The sequence below is a fragment of the Papio anubis genome, chromosome 20 (assembly GCF_008728515.1).
Source record: "Papio anubis isolate 15944 chromosome 20, Panubis1.0, whole genome shotgun sequence".
NCBI lineage: Eukaryota > Metazoa > Chordata > Mammalia > Primates > Cercopithecidae > Papio > Papio anubis.
Genome location: NC_044995.1, coordinates 21407037 through 21433799, shown reverse-complemented (window position 1 = coordinate 21433799; position 26763 = coordinate 21407037). Strand labels below are relative to the sequence as shown.

At 55.3% G+C, this 26763-nt stretch overlaps 1 protein-coding gene across 6 annotated transcripts in view; it reads left to right on the top strand.

Annotated features, from left to right (window-relative positions):
• The first annotated feature begins 606 nt into the window (after positions 1 to 606).
• Positions 607 to 26763, top strand: part of GRAMD1A (GRAM domain containing 1A) — a 31949-nt gene continuing 5792 nt past the window's right edge. For 3 of the 6 annotated variants that reach the window (XM_031659662.1, XM_021930993.2, XM_031659663.1), the window contains exons 1-14: positions 607 to 644; positions 1804 to 2101; positions 15199 to 15409; positions 15504 to 15524; positions 15969 to 16053; positions 16174 to 16277; positions 16366 to 16461; positions 17555 to 17635; positions 19292 to 19404; positions 19577 to 19727; positions 20229 to 20427; positions 21861 to 22004; positions 25181 to 25299; positions 25381 to 25523. In XM_031659662.1, coding sequence (XP_031515522.1) covers positions 1833 to 2101; positions 15199 to 15409; positions 15504 to 15524; positions 15969 to 16053; positions 16174 to 16277; positions 16366 to 16461; positions 17555 to 17635; positions 19292 to 19404; positions 19577 to 19727; positions 20229 to 20427; positions 21861 to 22004; positions 25181 to 25299; positions 25381 to 25523 — 1736 coding nt within the window. In that variant the 5' untranslated portion in view covers positions 607 to 644; positions 1804 to 1832. Of the gene's footprint in view, positions 645 to 1803; positions 2102 to 5809; positions 6285 to 6676; positions 7047 to 15198; positions 15410 to 15503; positions 15525 to 15968; positions 16054 to 16173; positions 16278 to 16365; positions 16462 to 17554; positions 17636 to 19291; positions 19405 to 19576; positions 19728 to 20228; positions 20428 to 21860; positions 22005 to 25180; positions 25300 to 25380; positions 25524 to 26763 lie in introns of those variants that run through there. The other 3 variants (XM_021930998.2, XM_021930996.2, XM_021930997.2) reach the window with 2 other exon arrangements.

Below are 26763 nucleotides of genomic sequence, written 5' to 3'. Positions count from 1 at the left end.
GACATCACAGTGGCCAAGGGAGCCTTTCAGGAGGAAGAAGCATCTCCCAGGGTCAGGGCTTCTAAGAGCAGTTGGGGAAGACAAGGACTGGAATTTGGATTTGGCCACATGGGTGTATTTTCTGAACTTGGAGGAGCATTCTTGGGGAGTTGGAGTTGGGGGACGCCCCTACGATGTTTGCAACGGCTGAGGACTCCAAACCTGCAGAGTCTGTCCTGAAACAGGTCAGACCTGGGCAGTGGGATGGGAAAGGGGGCCTCTCTGTCTAGGGACTTGGGCTCCAGTGTAGTTGGATGTGCTACACTGTGGCTGGCCACAGACCAACACGAGAGATGGACCACAAGAGGCCTGGGGTAGGTAGCCTATCCTCCCTGTACAGCTAAGAATGGAAGGATGAGAGGGGTTCCTTCTGCCTCCTCCTTAGTACAAGCACCTCCACCTCCATCCCCACTCTGTCCTTTCTCCCAGGAGCAGCTGGCCAGAGAGTAACATGACTCTAGCCGGACATGGTCATGACTATTCCAGCCTGCAAGGTCATGACTCTGGCTCAGCTAGGACTCCTAGGGGAAAGGAAGTGCCTGGTCTACCGCCCTTTCCCTGCAAGTCTGAACCCTGTGTGGACAGAAGGAGGAGGACCCCATAAGGTAGGGGTATTGGGGTACTCGGGTGCCTGGGAAGAGCCAGGCCTGGCCTGTAGGGGTCAAGGTCTTTTCCAAAACGGGGGAAACCCTCTCTGGTTCCCAAAGGTCCTCCCTTCCCTATTCCCTGAACAGCTGGGTGCCAAGAAGCCCCTGTCTTGAGGACAGAGAGACTGCAGTCTGGCCTCCCCAGACCCAGGCAGTCTCCAACATCACAGCCACAGCTCAGGAACTGGCCTGGCTTCCTCCCGGGCCCAGAAGGCCCCAGCTGGCCACCTCCCTTTGTTTGTCTTGGGAGGCGCAACTGCTAGGCAAACAGGGAAGGGGAATCCCTGTTCGGCCTCTCTGTCTGTTCAGCCAGCTGTTACCCAGGCCCGGGCCTCTGGTGCCCACTGAGGCCTGGCTCCTTCCTGGCCCTTTGTGTGGAAGGGACACAGGGCACGAGTGGGTACAGAGAACACCCAGGGCTTTCCGAAAAAATTGCCCAGGCCCCCCACAGATGAGATAGGAGCTATGTGGTTCGGTAAACCTCAGTTCCAGCTACAGGCAAATGGGATTAACTGGGCACTTACTGTGTTGGGGCCCTGGCCTAGCGCCTTGCATGTCAGAGCCCTCCAGATACTGTCTGGCCATCCTACGGGGTCCTATCAGGATCTCAAGTTTCCAAAAGAGGAAACAGGCTTGGGGTCATAAGGGAAGGAAGGTAGCAGAGGTGGTAATCCCACGCAGATCTCTCTGACCCCCAGATCATGATCTTTTTTTTTTTTTTCCTGAGACAGGGTCTCGCTCTGTTGCCCAGGTTGGAGTGCAGTGGCACAATTATAGCTCACTGCAGCCTCAAATTCTCGGACTCCCATGCGATCCTAACGCCTCAGCCTCCCGAGTAGCCAGGGTTATAGGGATGTGCCACCATGCCTAGCTAATTTTTAACTTTTTGTAGAGATAGGGTCTTGCTATGCTGCCCAGACTAGTCTCAAACTCCTGGCTTCAAGTGATCCTTCTACCTCAGTCTCCCAGAGAGCTGGGATTATAGGCATACGCCACCGCGCCTGGTCCCCAACTGTGCTCTTAATCATAGCTCATTTCTCTTAGTGGAGCCACAGGGGAAGGTGGTAAGGGGCTTAAGCAGGAACTCTACCTGTCACCTCTCTTTTCTGTCTCCCAGAGACCACACCGCTGTTTCAGACCCTCCCCATGGATGAGGTCCTGCCCCTGATGCCTTGGGAGACCCTGTTGGCACAGGGCAGTCCCCAGGGCTCACCTGCCCTCCCAGCTGGGCAGCGGAAGCAGCAGCCACAGGGTGACAGGGCCCAGGGCCTGGCCTCTGAGTCCTGGAAGCTCCTGGAAGTGCCCATCATTCACATAACACCATCCAGTGATGGGGAGTCCCCTGCCTGCACCCCAACCCTCCAACGCCGGCAGCAGCTGAGGACGCCAGACCCACAGAGTCCGTCCCAGGACAGGTCAGACTTGGGCAGTGGGACGGGAAAGAGGGTCTCTCTGTCAAGGGTGGGTTCCTTGTGGCTGCGGGTCAGAGCGCAACCTTAGTTCCACAGAGGGCTGACTCAAAGCCACGAAACAGATGCACAAACAAAAGGTAAAAACTGAGGGTGTGCATTGGGACAACCAGCTATGAGTGAGCTCAGCTGAGCTCTGCCTAGTAAGAATGGAGGGGAAGCTGGGCGCAGTGGTTCATGCCTATAATCCCAGCACTTTGGGAGGCCGAAGCTGGTGGATCACCTGAGGTCAGCAGTTCAAGATCAGCCTGGCCAACATGGTGAAACCCTATGTTGACTAAAAATACAAAATTACCCAGCAATGGTGGTGGGTACCTGTAATTGCAGTTGTTCAGGAGGCTGGGGCAGGCGGTTCGCTTGAACCTGGCAGGCAGAGGTTGCAGTGAGCCCAGATGGCACCACGGCTCCCTCCTGGGCGACAGAGCAAGACTCTGTCTCGGAAAAAAAACAAAACAAAACAAAACAAAAAAAACGAGTGAATGGGTGGGGGGGAACCCCACCCAGTGTTTTTCAAACTGTGGGTCAAGACCCATTTAAGGGCCTTAAAACTAATACAGTGAATTGCAATCAGCCCTTTTTTTCCTTTTTGAGACAGCATCTCTCTCTGTCACCCAGGCTGAAGTGCAGTGGAACGATCTTGGCTCACTGCAACTTCCATCGCTCCCCCCTCCACCCAGTAGCTGGGACCACAGATGTGCACCACCACACCCGTCTATTTTTTTGTATTTTTAGTAGCGACGAGGTCTGACCATGTTGCCCAGGCTGGTCTTGAACTCCTGAGCTCAGGTGATGCACCCTCCTCAGCCTCCCAAAGTGCTGAGATTGTGAGACGCAGCACCCGACCGCAATCAGCACTTCTTTATCCAAATCAGCATAAAATAGAATTGCAAATAACACCATGCATAAGGCCTAGTGAGGGTAAGTGTGGTTTCTTACAACTTCCGTGGCATTATGTATATTTCTAAGTGCGTGCTGGAAGCCCATGTGAAAGGTATTTCCTGCTATAGATCACAGGCAAAAAAAAAAAAAAAAAAAAGGAGCAAGAGAAGAAGAAGAAAACAAAGAAAAAAAGAAAGTTTAAACACAACTTCTGCAAAGAAACACTACCTCTGGTACAAGGAGACAGAAAATGGGAGGTTCAGGGCCATAGGGGGAAGAGGAAAGAACTCTACTGACCCTGAACAGAAGTAGCCACTGTGGTTTCTTCCAACAAGGGACACTCGATAAGAGTTAAAGTTTATGAAGCAGAGCTTTGTGCATGGATGTGGAGAAATCGCAGAAACACTGATGATGGGGGAGAGCAAGTTGCAAATGAAACAGAGGAAGCCTAATCATGTATCTTTTAAAAAGGACACTGGATAATGGGCGCTTTGTTGGTGGATGCCTCCTGATGTAGCAAAAGGACAGAAAAGTGCACAGGGGCCAGGCGTGCTGGCTCACGCCTGTAATCCCAGCACTTTGGGAGGCCAAGGCAGACAGATCACCTGAAGTCAGGAGTTCGAGACCAGCCTGGCCAACATGGTGAAACCCCATCTCTGCTAAAAACACAAAAATTAGCCAGGCATGGTAGCGCGTGCCTGTAATCCCAGCTATTCAGGAAGCTGGGGTGAGAGAATGGCTTGAACCCAGGAGGTGGAGGCTGCAGTGAGCCGAGATCGAGCCACTGAATTACTCCAGCCTGAGCGACTGAGCAAGACCTTGTCTCAAAAAAAAAAAAAAAAAAGCACAGGAAGGAAACACACTAACTGCAGGGCAGGCAGCAGGCTCCTTGGCGGACACAGGAAGGGAAAGGAGGGATGGGGAGCCAGGCCTTTGGTTGTAACTGTAATCACTTATTTCTTTTAAAACAAGGACCTGAAGCAAAATGGCAAAATGTCCACATCTATTCTATATAGGTACAGGGGACACAGAGTACCGTTATATTTTTTTCCTTTTTTTTTTTTTTTTTGAGATGGAGTCTTGCTCTGTTGTGCAGGCTGGAGTGCAATGGCGTGATCTTGGCTCACTGCAACCTCCACCTCCCGAGTTCAGGCAATTCTCCTGCCTCAGCCTCCTGGGTAACTGGGATTTTAGGCGCAAGTCACTACACCTGGCTAACTTTTTTGTATTTTTAGTAGAGATGGGGTTTCACCATGTTGGCCAGGCTGGTCTCGAACTCCTGATCTCAGATGATCCACCCGCCTTGGCCTCCCAAAGTGCTGGGATTACAGGCATGAGCTACTGCGCCCGACCTGAAATAAATATTCTTTAATTAACAAAGTAAAAGCATTACAGAAGAAACAGACCAAAGAGAAATCTAAAGAGATCAGTTGGATAGAGGAAGGTGGTGGGAGGAGGGCCTCTTTGACATTGGCAGGTGGGAGGCAGCAAATGTCAGATGCGGGAAGGGGGGTTTGGGGGGTGGGGAGTAGCACGGAAGGTAGGGCATGGCCGGGGTGGGGTAGGGGGGGTGGTGCTGTCCAAGCAGAGGGAATAGCCGGTGCAAAGGTCTTGGGTAGGAGGCAGGAAGGTGCCTGGTGAGTTAGAACAGCGGGAATGCGGGATGGAGGGCATGAGCGGGGTTGAGGGGTGAGATGAGGAGCTGAAGTCAGACAGCTGACAGGGGCCTTGGGTGCCAAGGTGAGGACTTTGCTTTTACCTGGAGTGAGGTACAGCTGGGGCAGAGCTCTGAGCCAGGAGGGTTGTTACCTGACTCAGGTGGTCCCAGGCTCTCTCTGGCTGCAGGTGAGAACAGACAGTAGAGGCAGGGATGGGAGCAGGGAGATCAGGCAGGAGACTGCTGGGATGTCCAGGCAGGAGAGGATGGAGGCTGGGCCAGGGTGTGGGCAGTGGAGGAAGAAGAGTTTAGAATCTGGAGCGATTTGATTTTATACGTGGAGCCCACAGAGTTTGTGACAGATTGGATGTGGTGTGAAGGAAAGGAGAGGGTCAGGAAAGACTCCGAAGTTCTGGGCCTGCCATTCATCAAAATGGAGAAGTCAGGTGGGGTTCTCTTGCAGGAGGAGGGGAAGGGTTGATGTAGAGCGATGGGAAGGGCGTTTTTTCAAAAGAGGCGGGGACAGCGTACCCTGGAGAGCGCTGGGGAGCCACGGCCCGGAGCTGTGAGGTGGGACTCGCATTTCTGAGCGGTTGGGCCAGAAGTCCAGGACACCGCGACTCTGACCTCTTGCAGAGTGGAGGACGCAAGTTATGGCGTCAGGGCAGGATCGAATCCAACTCTGCCCGCTACCTACCGGGTGACCCCAAGTCACTTTCCAGCTTACAGGCCGGGCTTCTCCTTCCGTAAAAGGACTGCTTTTGCCCGTTCCTGCGCTGTCCCCGGGAAAAGCCCTTACCACCTAGTCAGTGGGACTCCCAGCATTGGGATGATGAGCCCAAGGTCTCAGCACAGATAAGAGCTAGGGAGGCTGGATTCTGACTTAGTACTTGGACTGGCCGACCGAGACTGGGAAGTCCCTAGAAACGGAGGCACAGGACCTCCTGGGACCAGGAACCAGGGCTCAGAGACTGGGAGAGGGAAAGAGGAGGCTAAAAGGCCCCACCCCTTCCCGCCAGCTTCGGGCTCCTTCCCCAAAACACACACCTCAGTTTCCCAGCATCTCCAGTCCTCCCCCACCTTCGCCCCGGCTCTCAGGTTCCTCCTTGGGAGGTCCGGGAGCTCCTGGCCAGGGGCATAGTAGTTGCTGGGGACCCTTTTCTAGGTACTAGGGGAGGTGGCTCCCCAGCCTGCGGCAGGCAGCTGCCTCCACGATGTTTGGTTTTAATAAAGTCTCTTTGTCTCCTTCTCTGTCTCTCTGCCCCTCTGTCGCCCCTTCTCGGTCCAGTCCCTCTCCCCGGCTTCTCCCTCCTTCTAGGCCTCGGCGGCCCCTCCCCGCCTTCCCTCCCGGGCGGGGGGCGGCGCCGTGACGCGGCGGGGCGGGGGAAGGAAGGGGGTGTCGCTGACGCCGCGGCGGCCTCCGGCGGCTCCGGCCTTTTGTGCGGGCGGTTGGGTCGGGTGGGGGCGGCGGCCGCGGAAGGCCAGGCCGGTGCCCTGCGGGGACGCCTAGCGCAGCCCAGCCCCGCGCAGCCCGGCCCTGCCCTGCCCTGCCCTGCGCCCGGGGCGCGCCCGCCGCGCCGCATCCATGTTCGAGTAAGGACCCGGCGGCCGGGGCTCAGGGACCGGGCGCGCCGGGGAGGCCACCGGAGGGAGGGGGCGCCGCGGGCTCGGAGAGGGCGCGGCGCGGCCGCTGCAGAGGTCGGGGGCCTCTGCACGTGGCCCTGGCCGGGGCGATGGAGGTGGGGGCGGGGCAGGGGGCCCCCGGGCGAGGGGTGCAGCTAGGGGGTGGGGCGCGGACGCAGGGCAGGGCCTGAGGTCTGGGTCGCCACTGCCGGCCAGCGACGCACTGGATTGCGGGGTTTGGCTGGGGGCCCGCCGGCTCATCTGGCGGGGAGGGCGGCCTGCGGGGAGGGCCCCCAGGCCTGGCACCCCCCTGCCTGGTAAGCGAGGGGTGAACGCGAGGCAGAACTGGGGCTCTGGCCTGGGATGGAGGGAGTATCGGGACCAGCCCAGGCCCACAGGCCGCAGAGCTCTGGGCGCGCCCGGAGTAGCCCCTTCCTGGCTGGGCCCCCTCCCACCGTCCTCGACTGTTGTGGGTCTCGAGGCTGCCGGGGGTGGGGGCTTCCTGCGTCTCCCCCGTGCTTGAGATCATGGGGGGCGGGGGGTCCTGTGTGCTTGGAATTGACTTGTTACTCCCCTTCCGGTCCAGGTGGGCGCATGTGCTTCCGACTCTGAATTGCCTTGCCAGTGTGTGTCCATGTGTCTGGGGCTGCTAGCCTGTAGCAGCTTTGGGCCTCTGATAGGGTTCCTGCGTGTAACTTACCATTAATTCCGACCGCGGCTCTGTATGTTACTGTAAGTTACCTGTGTGTGTCTGGGGTTCCAAGTCTGTGGCTGTGAGCAGCTGGTTGTGTCCGCGTGTCCTGTGTCTCATTCCATCTGTGGCTCCCTGTGCAAATATAAATTACCCCTGTGTGTCTGAGTGTGACGTTGGAGTGTGTGTACGTGTGTCTGGAGCTACTGTGTGTAGCAGCCCTGATCCCTCTTGGGCTGTGTGTGTTTTACCATTAATTCCATCTGTGGCTCCAAGCGTCGCTGTAAGTTACCAGTGTGCTTCCCATTGTGACTTAGTGGTGTGTGTACAAGTGTGCCTGGGGCTCCGGGTTCTACCGTGACCCTCTGTGCCTGCATATGCTTGTAATTTAGCTCAGAAACTCTCTTTTTTTTTTTTTTTTGAAACAGAGTCTGGCTTTGTTGCCCAGGCTGGAGTGCAGTGGCGCAATCTCAGCTCACTGCAACCTCCGCCTCCTGGGTTCAAGCGATTCTCCAGCCTCAGCCTCCCTAGTAGCTGGGATTACAGGCGCGTGCCACCACGCCTGGCTAATTTTTGTATTTTTGTAGAGATGGCGTTTCCCCACATTGGCCAGGCTGGTCTTGAACTCCTGTCCTCAGGTGGTCCACCCGCCTCGGCCTCCCATAGTGCTGAGATTACAGGCATGAGCCACCGTGCCTGGCTTGAAACTCATTTAGCTCTGTGTGCCAATGTAAGTTACCTGTGTGTGTCCATTTGTGACATTGTTGTGTGTCTGGGGCTCTGTGAGTGTGACTGTAACTTACATCTGATTCCATCTTTGTGTGAACATTCCCTTGTGTATCCCTTTGTGACGTATTGAGTGGTACCTAGGCCTCTCTGTGTACAGCTGAGACCCTCTGTGGTTTTGTGTGTGTGTGTGAACAGTGTGAGACCTCTTGTGGCTCTCTGTGGGCTTGGGACCCTCCCTTCTAAGATCCTGGGAGTACCTAGGGCACTTTGGAGGGCATAATGATAACTGACGATGTCCACCTGTTACAGTTAGTATAGCATGTGCCACACATTATTCCACTACCTGGCCGCTGTGTCCTCGAGATCCACACCCCGCTGGGCTGCATTATTCCCAAGTCCTGCTTGACTGTGTGAGCGCCCGGGCTCTCCACCAGCGACAGCCACTGACACCTCCACCTCTTGTATTTTTTCTTTTCTTCTTTTTTTAGACGCAGTCTTGCTCTGTCGCCCAGGCTGGAGTGCTGTGACACGATCTCGGCTCACTGCAACCTCCGCCTCCTGGGTTCAAGCGATTCTCCTGCCTCAGCCTCCCGAGTAGCTGGGATTACAGGCGCTTGCCACCACACCTGGCTAATTTTTGTATTTTTAGTAGAGATGGGGTTTCACTATGTTGGTCAGGCTGGTCTCGAACTCCCGACCTCGAGTGATCCACCCACCTCAGCCTCCCAAAGTGCTGGGATTACAGGCATCAGCCACTGCGCCCAGCCCCTTGCCACTTTAGAAGTAGCCTTTGCTCTGTCTTCCCTGCCAGACAGTGAGCCCCATGCAGGCACAGGGACAACTCAGTGGGGATGTTGGCCGACCGTGGGACCTGATTTACCTGGGACTATGTATGTGTCACCTGGGGTCTTTTGGGACCAGTCTCACAGTATGGCTGTCTTCAGCTCTTGGCTGAGATTTCCTCCTGCCTGTGTGTGTGAATATAATTTATCGGGGACTTTCTGTGGGTCGCTGTTTGTTTCTGTGACCCTCTGCAGCTCTGTGTCTGTGTGCACACATGCATGTGTCTGGATAACTTTTCTGGGAAATTGCTATGTAACTGTAGCAGACTAGCAATGCTGCAGGGGTGTGTGTGTGTGTAATTTGTGGCTCTCTGTAGCATACCTGTGATGCTGTTGCTCTGTGCGTGCGTGCGCACATGCACATGAAAGAGAGGAAAGAGACTCCTTGCAATTGTAGGGAAATGCAGTTTACCCCTGACACCTACTGTGTGACTCTCATCGAGGTTCCCATTTATGCACACCTGTGGATGCATCTGCCCTTTTCTGATCAGAGGCAGCTCTAGGCCCACTGGGGCCTAGGAAGTTGGAGGTCAGGTGCCTGCTGTAGCAAAACCCCATCCCTTCCGAGTCTCCCCACCCCTATAACTGCCCCCAGGCTCCTCCCTTCACTCTGCCTTCAGCTAGCCCGGTTGGGCAACCCCAGGGCCCGCCCTTGAGTACTTCCTCTTTGCCCAGCCCTGGAGCAAAAACTGGGGGCGTGGTCCTTGCCCTGTCTGTGTGCCTTGAGCCTCTCCTCAGGCTTCCCTCCCCCAGGCCCTGCCCCTAGACCTGTGGTTGTGGGAAAGTAGGGCAGGTCTGTGTTTCAGGCTAGAGGGCTGAGAAAAGCAGACGGGAGGATGTGGTCCCTGATACTTAAGAGTCCCTCCCTGCTCACCAGTGCTGTCTGGGTGAAGCCAAACTCCTGACCAGGATCACCAGGCCTGTGCACCTCCGCTGCTCCCCCAGCCCCACTGGCCACCTCACTCATGCTCAGACCTGCCAGGCTCAGTCCTGTCCCTGAACTTGATGTTCTGCACCTGGAACAGTCTCCCAGCCTTTGCCACATCTGTTCTTTGTCCTCAGGTGAACAAGTGGGCTTTGTTCAGGGAGGCTTTTGCTGACTCTTACTAAAGAAATTGGTTGGGCACAGTGGCTCATGCCTTTAATCCCAGCACTTTAGGAGGCCAAGGTGGGAGGATCACTTGAGTTCAGGAGTTTGAGACCAGCCTGGGTAACATAGCAAGACCCCACCTCTACAAAAACTTTAAAATTCAGCTAGGCGTGGTGGTGTGAGACTGTAGTCCCAGCTACTTGGGAAGCTAAGGCTGGAGGATTACTTGAGCCCAAGAGTTCGGTCCTGGAGTGACCTGGGAGGCTGAGGCTTGAGAATTACTTGAGCCCAGGAGTTCGGAGCTGCAGTTAACCATGATTTCGCCAGTGTACTGCAGTGACAGAGTGGGTGACAGAGTATGACCCTGTCTCTAAAAAAAATTTTAAAAGCATCTCTGCCCCCCTAGTTGTCCCATCCCTTGTCTCTGTGGTCCTCAAACTTGAATGTGCATCAGCATCTCTGGCCCCACCCCAGTTCTGATTCAGGAGGTTGGAAGTGGTCCTGGACTCTGCCTTTTGAACACCTTCCAAGTCCTGCCTGCTGCTCTCTGGGGACCATTCTGAGCAGCATTGCTTTATGGCGTTCACCACTGTCTGAGGTTGCCATCCCTGCTCATTTGTTTTCTTACTGATGGTCTGTGTTTCCCTGTTACAGCATCAGGTCCCTGCAGGCAGGGACTTGTATTGGCTTTGCTCACTTCCTTGTGGCAGGTGCACGGTATGTAGAGGTGACAGGCTGGAGTTGAGGGTCAGTCATGGAGGCTCCTAACATCAGGCGTAGTGCTTGTGAGGTCCCGGTCAGGGTCAGCACAGCGTCATGGACAGTGGTGCACTGGGCTGGCAGCCGGGCTGTACACTCCATTTTAGTCCGCCAGTCCCTGCAGGAGGGGAAGCAGCATAGTTAAACCAGGTGCCTTTCAGGTACTGGGCTTTGTGGATTCGCCTCACCTCCATCTCTGTACAACCCTAGGAGGTGAGCACTGTAATTCCCATCATACCCAAGAGGAAACTGAGGCACAGGAGGCTTCAGACACTGGCTCAGGGTCACATGGAAAGGACGCTCCTTTCCATGTACTTGACTGGAAGCTCCTTGGACCGTGGGGCCCACACTCCAGGCTGCTGCCCCGGAGACCTGCGGGTCCAAGGAGTCGTGCACCTGCTGGACCTAAGTTCTATGAGGGATGGGGGAGGAGGGCCGATCACCCAGGCCATCCTCAACAGTAAGTGCTCACGGAGCACCTCCTGTGCGCCAGGCCCTGCTCTAGGTGATGGGGACACTCACATCGTGGGTGGGGGGTGTGGTGGGGAGAGATGGATAAGAACTAGGGGAAATACTGAAGGTCCCGGGAGGCAGCAGGGAGATGCGCTTTGCAGAAAGAGAGCAGGGAGGAGGGGGATCGGGAGGGCGGGGTAGGGGGTGTTAAATAGGGAGGTGGGGAAGGTGTCCACTGAGCAGAACCTGAGGGAGGTCGGGGAGCCCTGTGGATGTGGATGTCTGGGAGGAAGGGCATTTTGAACAGAGGCACCGGCCAAAGCAGGAGCTGGGAGAGGGAGTGCAGGGCTGATGAGGGTAGAGAGGGACCAGGCAGGAGGGCACTGATGGACTCAGGTGATCCCCGGCTCCCTCCGACTGCAGATGGGGGCAGGGACGGGAACAGGGAGACCAGGGAGGAGGCTGCTGGGATGGCCCAGGGGAAAAGCAGTGGCCTGGGCCACTGGCTATTTAATTATTTTATTCATTTATTTTATTCCACACATTTATTTTACAAGTGTTACATTGTAAGTGTTGCCTACCCTGCATCCTGTCCCACACTGTGCTGGGGACAGAGCAGTGACCCACAGACCCATGAGGGACTTGGACCTGTCATCGGAGAGTGACGGCCCAGAGTAGTTTGGGATGGGAGCTGTCCAGGGGACTGTGGGGTCACGCATGAGCCAAAGTCCTGAAGGCAAATAAGGATTTGCTAGACAAAGAAGAACTATGGTCTGGACAGACAGAATGGCATGTATTAAGGCTTGGAGTTAAGAGAGACAACTTTGAGTTGCCCCAGGTGGTGGAGGGAATCCCACCTGCACCCCAGAATACATTGAGGCCCCCAAATGGGAATCCTGCCTTGAAATAAACCAAGCCTGTGGCCAGGTGCAGTGGCTCACACCTGTAATCTCCTAGCTCTTTGGGAGACTGAGGCAGGTGGACTGCGTGAGCTCAGGAGTTCGAGACCAGCCTGGGCAACGTGGTGGAACCCTGTCTCTACTAAAATACAAAAAATTAGCCAGGCGTGGTGGTGGGTGCCTGTAATCCCAGCTACTCGGGAGGCTGAGGCAGCAGAATCACTTGAACCTGGGAGGTGCAGGTTGCAGTGAGCTGAGATAGTGCCACTGCACTCCAGCCTGGGTGACTCCTTGTCTCCAAAAAAGAAAGAAAGTAAAATAAGCCAGGCCTGTATCCTACGGCAAGTGGTTTGCCGCTTGGAGCTAGTTTCCTCCTCTGTAAAGCAGGCATGGTTAATAGTATCAAAGGCACCAGCTTGAGAAATAATACAGTTAATCATACGGAGAGCTTGACATAGTTCCTGATAAGGAGTCAACAAAGAATGTCCTTTTAAGGTTCCCGACGCCATCCCCACAGTCCTTATTACAGTTCATGTTTGCACAGTCAAGTTGGGAGTGTCCTGTTTGTTCAGTGTCTGCGTCCCCACCAGAAGGCTCATTCCCCAAGGGCAGGGGCTGTGTCCGGTGGGCTCTGCTGATGCCAGCTCCAGCCAGTGTGCAGATAATTCATTTAGCGTCCGGTGTTTATTGAGCATTCGCTATGTGCCTAGAGTTTTGGGCTGTAGGGGCCCGGTGGTAACCAAGACCTCCTGAAGGTCACAGTCTGGGTAGACAGTAAACAAACAATAAATAAGCAGGACACTCCAGATAACCTGAGGTGTGGCAACGGAGGTGACTGCCTTAGGCTGGATAATGGGGAAGGAGAGCATTTGAGCTGAAGAGGACAGAACCAGTGATGCCGGGCCATGGAAGGACATTCAGGTGGAGGGACTACTAGTGTAGAGGCCTTGGCATGGGAATGAGGTTGGAGAGCTTAGGGACAAAAGCAGGCTGGGATGGCCAGGGTGGAGGGAGGACAGGGAGAGGGAGGACATGAGGTCAGCGAGGTTCCAGGGCCAAATCACCACACCAGGGTGAGGTCTCTGCTTTTACCTGGAGTGAGATGCAACCAGGGCAGGGCTCAGACCTGACTCAGATAGTTACAGGCCCCCTCTGGTTGTCGGACACCAGGAAAGAGGCTGCTGGGATGTCCAGGCTGGAGGTGATGGAGGCTGGAGCAGGGAGAAATGGGTATAATAAAAATAATGGATGCCAGGCACGGTGGCTCACACCTGTAATCCCAAAATTTTGGGAGGCTGAGGCGGGCGGATAACCTGAGGTCAGGAGTTCAAGACCAGCCTGGCCAACATGGTGCAACCCCATCTCTACAAAAATTAGCCAGGCATGATGGTGGGTGCCTGTAATCTCAGCTACTAGGGAGGCTGGGGCGGAAGAATCGCTTGAACCTGGGAGGCAGAGGTTGCAGTGAGCTGAGATTGTGCCATTGCACTCCAGCCTGGGCGACAGAGCGAGACTCCATCTCAAACTAAAAATAATGGAAATAGGGCTGGGTGCAGTGGCTCACACCTGTAATACCAGCACCTATGGTAGTGTCCAAAGTGGGAGGATCACTTGAGGCCAGGAGTTTGAGAACAGCCCGGGCAACATAACTAGACCCTATCTGAACAAAAATGTTTTAAAAATAAAAAAGCTGGCCGGGCGCGGTGGCTCAAGCCTGTAATCCCAGCACTTTGGGAGGCCGAGGCGGGTGGATCACGAGGTCAGGAGATCGAGACCATCCTGGCTAACACGGTGAAACCCCGTCTCTATTAAGCAATACAAAAAACTAGCCGGGCGAGGTGGCGGGCGCCTGTAGTCCCAGCTACTCGGGAGGCTGAAGCGGGAGAATGGCGTGAACCCGGGAGGCGGAGCTTGCAGTGAGCTCAGATCCGGCCACTGCAGTCCAGCCTGGGTGACAGAGCGAGACTCCGTCTCAAAAATAAAATAAAATAAAATAAAAAAAATAAAAATAAAAATAAAAAATAAAAAAGCTGATGCAGGGGGGTGCACCCGTAGTCCCAGCTACCCGGGAGGCTGAGGCAGGAGGATCTCTTGAGCCCAGGAGCTCGAGGCTGCAGTGAGCCATGATTGTGCCACTGCACTCCATCCTGGGTGACAGAGCAAGACCCTATCTCTAAAAATAAAAATAAGAATAAATAATGGAAATAGATTTTGAAGTGAGAGGTGAGGAAAATAAATTAAGAAAGATGCTTAGGGTTTAGCTCCAACAACTGAGTGGAAAGTTGCTGTTCAATACATATTTGTTGTATGAATTAGGAAGTTAACATATTTGTTGTATGAATTAGGAAGTTAATAGCAGGTATAGGCCAGGCATGGTGGCTCACGCCTGTAATCCCAGCATTTTGGTAGGCTGAGGTGGGCAGATCACTTGAGGTCAGGAGTTTGAGACCAGCCTGGCTGACATGGTGAACCTGTGTCTCTACTAAAAATACAAAAATTAGCCAGGCATGGTAGTGTGATCCTGTAATCCCAGCTACTCAGGAAGTTGAGGCAGGAGAATCACTTGAACCCAGGAGGAGAAGGTTACAGTGAGCTGAGATCACACCACTGCACTCTAGCCTGGGCGACAGAGCGAAAAATTCCGTCTCAAAATAAAACAAAACATAGCAGGTGTCGTCGTCGAGAGCTCTCTATGTGCCACAGTCTGTTAGAATTACTTTACGTGGGCTGGGCATGGTGGCTCATGCCTGTAATTCCAGCACTTTGGGAGCTGAGACCAGAGGATTGTTTGAGGCCAGGATTTTGAGACCAGCTTGGGCAACTTAGGAAGATCCCATCTCAAAAAAAATTAAAGCGGGCTGGGCATGGTGGCTCGCACCTGTAATCCCAGCACTTGGGATGCCAAGGTGGGCGGATCATGAGGTCAAGAGTTCGAGACCAGCCTGGCCAACATGGTGAAACCCCATCTACTAAAAATACAAAAGTTAGCCATGTGTGGTGGCAGGAACCTGTAGTCCCAGCTACTTGGGAGGCTGAGGCAGGAGAATCAGTTGAACCCAGGAGGTGGAGGTTGCAGTGAGCCGAGATCATGCCACTGACGCCAGCCTGGGCGACCAAGCAAGACTCTGTCACAAAAAATAAATAAAATAAAGTAAAATAAAGGAAGTGCTTTACATGTCCTGATGTGTTTAAGCCCCAAAACAACCAGATGAGGACGTGTATTTATTATCCCTGGATTACTGATGAAGTCACCGTAGCACAGAGACGTTAAGGAGCATGTTCTGAGTCTCACTGCTGGGAAGAGGAACGGGATGGCTGGGTGGATGGGTGTGTATTCGGGTGGGCCTCTGAAAATAGGCCGGTCCCCGAACCCCAGCCTGTGTCTTCCAGTTAACACTTCTCTTCCTCTTCCTGCCCCCAGCACCGCACCCCACTCCGGCCGGAGCACGCCAAGCAGCTCCCCATCGCTCCGGAAGCGGCTGCAGCTCCTGCCCCCAAGCCGGCCCCCACCTGAGCCAGAACCAGGCACCATGGTGGAGAAGGGGTCGGATAGCTCCTCAGAGAAGGGTGGGGTGCCTGGTACCCCCAGCACCCAGAGCCTAGGCAGCCGGAACTTCATCCGAAACAGCAAGGTTGGTGCAAACCCAGGTGGGGTGGGGAGAGGGCTGGCGGGGGGCTGGCCGGTGATCTAGGGGCTCATCCTGACTCCTCTCCTTTCCTTTGCAGAAGATGCAGAGCTGGTACAGTGTAAGTGTCCGGGCAAGGGGCTCGCTGGAGGGTTGGGAGGACAGGGTGCTGGGCCAGGAGCCCCAGGCTGCAGCAGTCAAGGAGTGCGTGCTGAGATGGAGGGGGTGCAGACCTAGGGTCACATTCTGTGCTGTTATTTATGTGCTGTGTGACCTTGGGTGAGTTACTTAACCTCTCTGGGCCTCTCTCTGTCCTTGAGAAACAGCTCCACCTTACAAGGCTGGAGGGAACATGGAATGAGTCAGTGATGCTGGTGGGTGCTTGGTGCAGGGCCTGGCTTACGTAAGAAATCTGTAAATGGCAGCTGTCACTGCGGTTACTGGTGTGTTGTGTGCATTAGAATCTGTCAGGGACTTAAGAGGCTGAGGGGGTTCCAGGAGCTTTGTGGGGTAGAATTGGGAGTGTGAACCCCCATCCAGATTCTCACCTCCCAAACTTCCTCAGATGCTGAGCCCCACTTACAAGCAGCGTAATGAGGACTTCCGGAAACTGTTTAGCAAACTGCCCGAAGCAGAACGCCTCATTGTGGGTGAGTCCCGGACCCCCAGTCCCAGCTCCTAGCCTGGCCCTGTGACTCCCCGCCAGCCCGCGGGCGCCAGCACAGCCTCGTGACTTGGGTGTCCTCCTGTCTCTCCCCGACCACTCTCAGATTACTCCTGCGCCCTGCAGCGCGAGATCCTGCTCCAGGGCCGCCTCTACCTCTCGGAGAACTGGATCTGCTTCTACAGCAACATCTTCCGCTGGGAGACCACCGTGAGCCCACGGCGGGGCGGGGTGCAGGGGCGGGGGCCCTCACGTCCAGGCCCCACCCCGCTCCTATTGACCATTCTGCTGTCCTCAGATCTCCATCCAGCTGAAGGAAGTGACATGCCTGAAGAAGGAGAAGACGGCCAAGCTGATCCCCAACGCCATCCAGATCTGTACGGAGAGCGAGAAGGTGACGGAGGACCCGGTGATGGGACCACACGGTCCCCCCTCTCAGCAGGCCGCCTCCCCCAACCATGCAGAGCCCCATTTGTTCTGCATCCTGAGTTCTCTCCGTGCTGTCCCCTTCTCTCTGTTCTCCCGGCCCAGGCGCCCATCACCCCTGACCTGATCCCTGCACCAGCCTCTCCTCTCTTTCCCTGCAACCTGTCACCTCACACAGCTGCTCAGGAATAGCAGAAATAGTAAAACTCTTCCATGCATGTGGCACCTCAGCCGCCCCTCCCTTCGTAAGTCTCCCCTGATGCTGTGTCCTGTCCTTGTCATTGTGGCCTTATGTCCGTTGGTTGCAAGATGGCTTTCTCACCAGCGGTCCAATAAGAAGGGGGACAGGTGTAGGGGACACTTCCCAGCAGACTTCCCTTTGTGTTTTGTTGGTTAACAGTTGATCTGGCCAGGCGCAGTGGCTCATGCCTGTAATCCCAGCATTTTGGGGAGGCTGAGGTGGGAAGATTGCTTGGGCCTAGGAGATCGAGGCTAGCCAGGGCAACATAGTGAGACCCGGTCTCTAAAAAAAACCCCCCAAAATTAACCGGGTGTGGTAGCACACACCTGTAGTCCCAGCTACTCACTCAGGAGGCTGAGACGGGAGGATGGCCTGAGCCCAGAAGGTTGAGGCTGCAGTGAGCCGTGATCACACCACTGCACTCCAGCCTAGGTGACAGAGCCAGACCCCGTCTCAAAAAAAAAAAAAAAAAGATCAACTGATCATTCTTAGTGGCAAAGGAGGCTGGGAAAGTTCCCTGGGCTTCCCCCATCATATCCCAGCCTCTCTGGGCTGACCCTGTCTAGAGATGCATCTGTCCCCTCCCTGGACTGGGAACTCCAAGGACAGGGCCAGCGGCCGTCTCCCCATCCCAGTGATTCTGGCATTGTCCAGCGCAGGGCTGGGTGCAGGACAGACGTTCTGTGGAACTAATGCAGAGGTGAATTAGTGGATTCACGGGGACAAAGATGTGGCATCAGCGCAGATGAGGGTGCCGCTTCTCCGCCTCTGTCCTGGTCTCTCCCCAGCCTGCTCACACCTCTGTCTCTCTCTCTGACAGCATTTCTTCACTTCCTTCGGGGCCCGTGACCGCTGCTTCCTCCTCATCTTCCGCCTCTGGCAGAATGCGCTGCTTGAAAAGGTGGGCCTGGGCGAGGCCTGGGTGGGGATGGGGAGTTCCCAGGGGGACCATGGAGCCAGGGACCCCAGAACTTGCCGAGCTGTAGGCAGCCTGGCTCTTCTCCATGGGCACCGGGCCCGGTGCCCCTGCAGCGCCTCCCTGGGCCCCACCTGACCCTGAAGCTGAGTCTCTGGCAAAGGGACATGAATTGGTGTAAACCGTCGTAATTCTTCCCTGGGGCTGGGAATGATTTTCACCCTGAAGGAAGTCCAGGTTCCGCTGGTAGTAGGGGAGCGTGGAGCGCGGATAGAGGTTGGGTGGTCATCATAGGATACCGGCTATGGCTGGCCCACAGCACCTCAGAGAGCCCCAGCCCCATCCTCTGGCTGCACGGCACTCACTCGCTGCCTTCTCAGAGGCTCCGATCTCCCTTGGGCAGGCAGGAGTGCTGAGGGTCCCATTCAGCATCCTGAGAGAGGGACAGAGCACAGTCAGACCCTAAGGAGGACAGGGCAGAGCCCCGGAGTTCCAGCTCCATCCCCTGGGGCAAGTGATTGAACCCCATCTGTCAAATGGGAGCCATCCCCACTTCACAGCACCCAGAATTGTGCCCAGAATAAGTACTCAGTCATGTCAGCTCTTAGGAGCAGAGTAGCCCAGTGGTTAGGGTCACATCTCAGCACTGCCACTTCCTGGCAGGACCTTGGCATGTCGTCTTGCACTTCTCAGCGCCATTGTCTTAAAAGGATGATGAGGTTAGCACCTACTTTCCAGATGGTTGTGAAGACACAGTGAGTTAGCACATCTGTAAAGCCGTTAGAAGAATGCGCCTAGTTGACAAGGCGGCAAATGTCTGCTGCTATGATCACTTACTGTTATCTGTCATCACTGTCATTCAGCCACTCTGGCCGTGGCTGGCTGAAAGCCCAAGGCTCCCGAGGACACCTGGGAAGAGATTCGGGGAGCCGGGATGGCATAGGGGTGGGAGCCCCAGCCCTGGAGTCTGGCAGGGCTTGACCAAGTCACTTGGTGACCTTGAGCACGTGACTTTTCCTACATGACTTCCCCTTCCTGGGCCTCCATATTCTCTGTAAAAATGGGAACATTCATGGCTGGGCACGGTGGCTCATGCCTGTAATCCCAGCACTTTGGGAGGCTGAGATGGGCAGATCATGGTGCCCACGAGGTCAGGAGTTCGAGTCCAGCCTGGCCAATGTAATGAAACCCCATCTCTACTAAAAATGCAAAAATTAGCTGGGTGTGGTGGCGGGCGCCTGTAATCCCAGCTCCTTGGGAAGCTGAGGTAGGAAAATCACTTAAACCCAGGAGGCAGAGATTGCAGTGAGCTGAGATCATACCACTGCACTCCGGCCTGAACGACAGAGCCAGACTCCATCTCAAAAAAATAAAATAAAGTTATAAAAAGAATGGGAACATTTTCTGGCCAGAGTATTGTGGGGACTTGGGAGGTGGGAGGTTTGAGTTCTGGGCGCAGGGCCTGGAGGGGCTGTAGCAGGGGTTTCCCTGTGTGCTGGGGCCAGGTCTGATGTGGGAGATCGTGGCTGCCTCCTTGTGGAAGCCAGGGGAACTGCAGAGGCCGAGGGCTGGTGGGGAATCTGGTGGGCCTGGCTCTGGCTGGGGTGAGATGGAAGCCAACCCCAGATCCTGCCTCCCCAGACGCTGAGTCCTCGCGAGCTCTGGCACCTGGTGCATCAGTGCTATGGCTCAGAGCTGGGCCTCACCAGTGAGGATGAAGACTATGTCTGCCCCTTGCAGCTGAACGGTTTGGGGTGAGTTGGAGGTCAAGGGAGGTTGAAGGGTTCGGGGGAGAACTGGACGGCTGGCGTGCAGAGTTACTGGAGTGCTGGGGGGCCTGAGGTGTTGGTACGAAGTCTGGGGGATTCAGGAGGGTGTGTGGGGTCTCAAGGACACAGCAGTCCTGCTTCCTCCCCTTCCCCACAGGGCCCCCAAGGAAGTGGGAGATGTGATCGCCCTGAGCGACATCACCTCCTCGGGGGCAGCTGACCGAAGCCAGGAGCCAAGCCCAGTGGGTTCGCGCCGTGGCCGCGTCACGCCCAACCTTTCCCGAGCCAGCAGCGACGCAGACCATGGGGTGAGTGGTGGGGTGGAAGAGGGGTGGGATACTGATAGGAAGAGACAGGAGGGCTGGGGGGGTGCAGTGGGAGAAGGACAGCCTGACAGATTTGGAGGGGAATGGACAGAGGGACAGGGGAGGCCTGGATGGAGCGATAGGATGGGGAAGGGAAGACGGGCATGGAACAGATTGGAAAAGAGAGACAGGGAAGAGAGGGGACAGACAGAAAGGACAAGAGACAGAAGGGGTGGGAGATGGGTCGATAGATGAAGCAGCAGACAGACAAACGGACAGGACAGGTCAGAAGGCTTATGGCCCAGGCATCTGAAACAAGCCTGACGGGCTGAGGGGGGCCCTCATCTGGGTGGCCCCAGGCCACTGGAAGCTCAGCCGTGAGCCCTTGGTGCACACACCACCCAGGGTCTGCACAGGCTCTGGAATCCTTGTGGCCAGTGTGGACTTGGGAGCCCTGGGGCTGGGATGGAGGTGGCCAAGGCTGCATTAGGCATTTCTCTGCAGGCAGAGGAGGACAAGGAGGAACAGGTAGACAGCCAGCCAGACGCCTCCTCCAGCCAGACAGTGACCCCGGTGGCTGAACCCCCGAGCACAGAGCCCACCCAGCCTGATGGGCCCACCACCCTGGGCCCCTTGGATCTGCTGCCCAGCGAGGAGCTGTTGACAGACACGAGTAACTCCTCTTCGTCCACTGGGGAGGAAGGTGAGGCAGGCGGGCCCGATTCATTTGCCTCCGGTACTTGCAAGCCTCTCTTAGTCTTAAGCAAGAGGGGATGGATTAGCTGGCGGCACTGAGAATCCAGGGGCAGGCGGGATGGCGTTCAGGCACTGTTGCTAGAAATCTCTGTCTTCACCCTGCTTTGAAGGCAGCATGGCAGGGTGAACACGAGCACAGACTGAAGGCAGCTTGCCAGGATTCAGATCCTGGTCACACCACTTCCTGACCATGTCACGTGGGCAAATTGTGTAACTTTTCTGAGCTTTGCTTTCCTCCTCTGAAAACGGAGTTAACAATGATAATACCCATTTCATAGGGTTGTTGTTAAGAGACTATAAATGAGGCCGGGTGCGATGGCTTACACCTGTAATCCCAGCACTTTGGGAGGCCAAGGTGGGAAGGATTGCTTGAGGCCAGGAGTTGGAGAACAGCCTGGGCAGCAAAGCAAGACCCCATTCTGTACAAAAAAGAAAAAAAAAGGAAAAAGCTAGTTGTGGTGGTGCACACCTATAGTCTCAGCTACTTGGCAGACCAAGGCAAGAGGATCCCTTGAGGCCAAGAGTGTGAGACAAGCCTGGGCAACATAGTGAGACCCCTGTTTTTAGAAAAAAGTTTAAAAATTAGCCAGGCATGGTATCATGCACCCTGTGTAGTCTCAGCTACTGGGGAGGCTGAGGCAGGAGGATCGCTCGAGCCCAGGAGTTGGAGGCTGCAGTGAGGTATGATTGCACCACTGCACTCCCGCCTGAGCAACAGAGCGAGACCTTGTCTCTAAAACGAACAAAGGGAGAGAATTAAGTGATTTCATACATCTAAAGCACTTGGGCCAGTTAGTAAGTGTTGACTATTAGTATTTCTATTATCATTATTATATTCATTTTCTCTCTCCACTAAGTCTCAGGTAGCCTCTACTCTTGTGTCTTATGGGGCAGAGATGGCCTCAGCCCTGCCCCAGCCTAGCCCAGTGAGAGAGAGCAGCCTATTTCTCCCAGTGTCTACCACGGACACCCTACGGTTGGCTCTGATTGGGCCAACTTGAGAGCATGCCTGCCCCTGAACCAATCACTGGTTGATCGGCTAGACCTCACTCACCCCTGAACCAATTGCTGTGCTCCTAGGCTGATGCTCCCAGGAGCGCGTGCTATCCGGTAATGAATCCCTGTGAGTTAAGTCTCAGGGCCTAGGTGTGTTCTCCACCCAGAACCAAGCACAGTGGCTCTGACTGTCTGGACCTGGAGCACATGCCAACCCTCAGCCCATCCCTGAGTCACAGGAGGGCTCTGGGTCAGTGTCCTGCTCTGCTCCAGGAGGTTGGGTCTGCCCATGCGCCCTACAAGGCCTGGGAGTGGGGAGGTGTGGCCCGCGGAGGGAGGGAAGAGTGGAGGCAGTCGTCATCCCCAGCTCTCCTCTGTCTCTAGCGGACCTGGCTGCCCTGCTTCCCGACCTCTCCGGCCGCCTCCTCATCAACTCTGTCTTCCATGTGGGTGCTGAGCGGCTCCAGCAGATGCTCTTCTCGGACTCGCCCTTCCTCCAGGGCTTCCTACAGCAGTGCAAGTTCACAGGTCAGCGGGTGCATGAAGGAGAGGCCGAGGTTACCCAGGTGCAGGGGAGGGGTGAGAAAGGGTAGCCCAGGACAGGGGAAGGCACTGCTAGCCAGTGCGGCTGGGTGGGGTGCTGAAAAGCAACGTTTCTGAGACCAGAAGCAGTTCTGCCTCTTACTAGCTGGGTAGGCTTGGGAGGGGTTCTGAGACTCTGTGCCTCAGTTTCTCCTTCTGAATAATGGGGGTATGATAATAGTACCTGGCTTATTGGTTATCATGAGATCTAAGTGAGTTCATATTAGAAAAGTGCCTGGAGCAATACCATATAGTAAGTGTTTAATAAATACAAGTTAAGAGGCTGAGGCAGGGCTGGGCACCGTGGCTCACACCTGTAATCCCAGCACTTTGGGAGGCTGAGGCAGGTGGATCACCTGAGGTCAGGAGTTCGAGACCAGCCTGGCCAACATGGCAAAACTCTGTCTTTACTAAAAATACAAAAAAATTAGCCGGGCATGGTGGCGGGCACCTGTAATCCCAGCTACTCAGCAGGCTGAGGCAGGAGAATCGCTTGAACCTGGGAGGCAGAGGTTGCAGTGAACCGAGATCGTGCTGTTGCACTCCAGCCTGGGTGACAGAGCAAGACTCTGTCTCAAAAAAAAAAAAAAGCAGGAGTGGGGCCAAGGCAGGAAGGTCATGTCAGCCCAGAAGCTGGAGACCAGCCTGGGCGACATAATGGGACTAAGTCTTTACAAAAATAAAAAAAAAAAATTAGCTGAGCATGGTGCTGCATACCTGTAATCCCAGGTACTTTGGAGGCTCAGGCAGGACAATTGCTTGAACCCAGGAGGTGGAAGTTGCAGTGAGCTGAGATTATGCCACTGCACTCCAGAGAGAGACTTCATAAAAACCAAAAAAAGCTCCTGAGGCCTCCCCGAAGCCGAGCAGATGCCAGCATCACGCTTCCTGTACAGCCTGTGGAACTGTGAACCCATTAACCTTTGGTTTTTTTTTTTTTTTTTTTTTTTGAGACGGAGTCTCGCTCTGTCGCCCAGGCTGGGGTGCAGTGGCCGGATCTCAGCTCACTGCAAGCTCCGCCTCCCGGGTTCACGCCATTCTCCTGCCTCAGCCTCCCGAGTAGCTGGGACTACAGGCGCCCGCCACCTCGCCCGGCTAGGTTTTTTTATTTTTTAGTAGAGACGGGGTTTCACCGTGTTAGCCAGGATGGTCTCGATCTCCTGACCTCGTGATCCACCCGTCTCGGCCTCCCAAAGTGCTGGGATTACAGGCTTGAGCCACCGCGCCCGGCCAACTTCTTTTCTTTATAAGTTACCAAGCCTCAGGTATATATAGTAATGTAAAAACAGCCTAATACAGAGCTCCTCAGCCTGACATGCCAGCCCCTTTAGGACATATGCATAGTTTTGGGAGCCTTGTAGCCCCACAGCACGAGGCACAGTCGTCCTGACTCTGCAGGAGATACTACATGTCTCATCAACATAGAAAAAGAAACAAAGAGAAACTCCCATCTTACGTGCTCCTCCCCTGCTTGAATCTCTTTGGTAGCCTCCCAGGTTCCTTGACTGGCCCCATGTCAACCCTTCCAGCCTCACCCAGTGCTGTGGCTGCCCCTCTCCATACCCGGCTGCTCCGTCCCAGCCTCAGGGGACTTCTCCCAGTGTCAGCCTCCAGCCTCAGGGCCTTTACTGATATCACACCCCCTTCCTTCCTCAGTTCCTTCTTCAGGCCTTGGTTTTGATTTCACATCCTCCTGGCAGCCTTCCCTGACCTTCCTCAGATCCCACGTACCCCCAGATACTCAGCCTCTCTCTGCCCTTAACTCACACCACGCCGGTAGTGTGTGGTCTTTATTTTTAGATGTTTCCTGTTGTTCTCAAAAGGTCCTGGGTGCTAAGGACAGGAGTTCATCTATCCTGGTCTCCCACTGGCCTCCAAGCCCTGCATAGGCCTGACAGAGTGGACATTAAGCGTGTGATCATTAACATGTATTTATGTATTTATTTTTGAGTCGGGGTCTTGCTGTCACCCCAACTGGAATGCAGTGGCACAATCTTGGGACACTGTAGCCTCTGCCTCCGGGGTTCAAGTGATTCTCCTGCCTCAGCCTCCTGAGTAGCTGGGATTATAGGCACCCACCACCACGCCTGGCTAATTTTTGTATTTTTAGTAGAGATGGGGTCTCACCATGTTGGCCAGGCTGGTTTCGAACTCTTGACCTCAAGTGATCCTCCTGCCACGGCCTCCCAAATTTCCCAAAGTGCTGGGATTACAGGCATGAGCCACCATGCCCAGCTATCTCGGGGAGCTTTTGATCAAAAGGGGGAGCAAGTGAGAGAGAGTGGAGGGGAGGTGCCACACACTTAAATGACCAGATCTCGGAAGAACTCACTATCATGAAGACAGCAGCAAACCATGAGGGATCCACCCTCATGATCCAAACACCTCTCACCAGGCCCCGCCTCCAGCACGGGGGATTACAATTCAGCATGAGATGTGGGTGGCGACAAATAGCCAAACTGTACCAAACTCAGACTCTGTTCTAGGGGTACTGGGGAGCCATGGAGTGTTCTAGACAGAGAAGGGATAGAGTCAGGCTTGGCTTTAACAAGATGCCCCTGGACCAGATGAGGAGACTGAGGCCAGACACTCAAGGGAAGGCCGGGAGGGGCACCGGGCAGGCAAAGATGGGCTGAACCAGGAGTGACGCTTGGGAGGTTTGGTGAACACACAGTGTAGGTAACAAACTAGGGGTCTGACTAGGGGGTGTCCACGGCAAGGCCTGGTGCTCCAGTGGGAGCCTGGAGGACCCTGGACCACCCCCGAGTGGGGGCCTGAGAGATGCAGCAGGTTTGGGGGGATGCTGAGGCCGTGTGGAGCTCAGTGGGTTCGAGGGGTCCAAGGACCTTCCAGGAGAAGCTGTTCAAAAGATTGCAGGTCCAACGCTCAGGGCAGAAGCCAGGACGGGTGCAGAGGGGGAAACTGAGGCTGCAGCAGTGGATGGGATGGCCCTACCCCAACAGCTAAGGCTTTAGGCTCCTGGAAGGAAGGTGGGGACACAGAGGAGGGGTGTGGATTGGAACAAGTCCCCAGAGAGTGACCTCCCAGAAGGCTGAGTCTCCTGCGGCCTGTGGGCAAAGGACTGGGGTGTGGCCTCCTCATGCTGCTCCTCCCTCCCCTAGACGTGACCCTGAGCCCCTGGAGCGGGGACAGCAAGTGCCACCAGCGCCGGGTGCTGACGTACACCATCCCCATCAGCAACCCACTGGGCCCCAAGAGCGCCTCTGTGGTGGAGACACAGGTGGGCCAGGCGGGGCAGCTGGGCAGGTGGGGCAGCTGGGTGGGTGGGGTGGCCCTGACTGCCCCAGCTCTGTCCCTGCAGACGCTGTTCCGGCGCGGCCCCCAGGCCGGCGGATGTGTGGTGGACTCCGAGGTGCTGACGCAGGGCATCCCCTACCAGGACTACTTCTACACTGCCCACCGCTATTGCATCCTGGGTGTGGCTCGGAACAAGGCGCGGCTCCGGTGAGTGGTGACTGGGCCCCTCCACCCGATGCCCTGGTGGCCCCAGGGCCTCCTGTCCACTTCTCAAGTCAACAGCAAAGCGTTGGTTCCCACCCTGGTGGAGGAACAGAAGCGTGGGGTTCCTGAGGACCCTGCGCTCCGAATAGTGGAGGGTAGAGAAAGAGTGGCCCAGGGATGGCTCCTCCCATCTGCAGAGGGTGTTTGAGCCTCAAGACTCTGAGGATACAGCAAAGCCAGGCAGTATCACTTCTCTCAGGGAGCTCATAGTCTAGTAGGGAATTGGACAATAGAGAAATAATTAGGAAAATCTGCAGAGCATTCACTGGCAGTTAGGTCTATGGAGAAAAACGAGGAAAACACGGCAGGCTGAAGAAGCAGGGCGTGGAGGCTTTTACACCCGATACGCTGGTCAGGGAAGGGCCCGCTGGGAAAGAAATTTTTCACCAAGAACCTGAAGGAGCTGAGAGCAACTCATTTGGGACAGCAGGTGCAAAGGCCCTGAGGCAGGGGCGGGGGCAGTGACTGGAGTGGAGTAAGATTGGGTGAGAAGGAGGTGAGATTAAAGCGGTGAACCGGAGCCCTGCGCAGTGACTCACACCTGTAATCCCAGGACTTTGGGAGGCTGAGGCAGGTGGATCACTTGAGGTCAGGAGTTTGAGACCAGCCTGGCTAACATGGTGAAACCCCATCTCTACTAAAAATACAAAATTAGTCGGGGGTGGTGGTGCATGTCTGTAATCTCTACTATTTGGGAGGCTGAGGCACAAGAATCATTTGAACCTAGGAGGCGGAGGTTGCAGTGAGCCGAGATCGGGCCACTGTACTTCAGCCTGGGTGACAGAGTGAAACTCTGTCTCAAACAAACAAACAAAAAAACAAATAAAAAGATTAGCCAGATATGGTGGAGATTTCAGTGAGCCGTGATCATGCTGTTGCACTTCAGCCTGGGCGACAGAGCAAGACCCTGTCTCAAAAAAAAAAAAAAAAGGTGAACCAGATGTGGCTCATGGTGAAGACTTTACTTTTATCTGGAGGGAAGGGCAACCAGGCCAGGGCTCTGAGCCAGGAGGGGCTGACCTGACTCAGGTGGTCCCAGGCTCCTTCTGGCTGCCTCTGTTCTGGTGGAATAGACTGCAAGGACAGGGACAGGAGCAGGGAGGAGGAGGCTGCTGGCGTCACCCAGGCTGGAGGGGACGGAGGCTGAATCAGGGTGGGGAAATGGAGGGGGAAGAGTTAGATT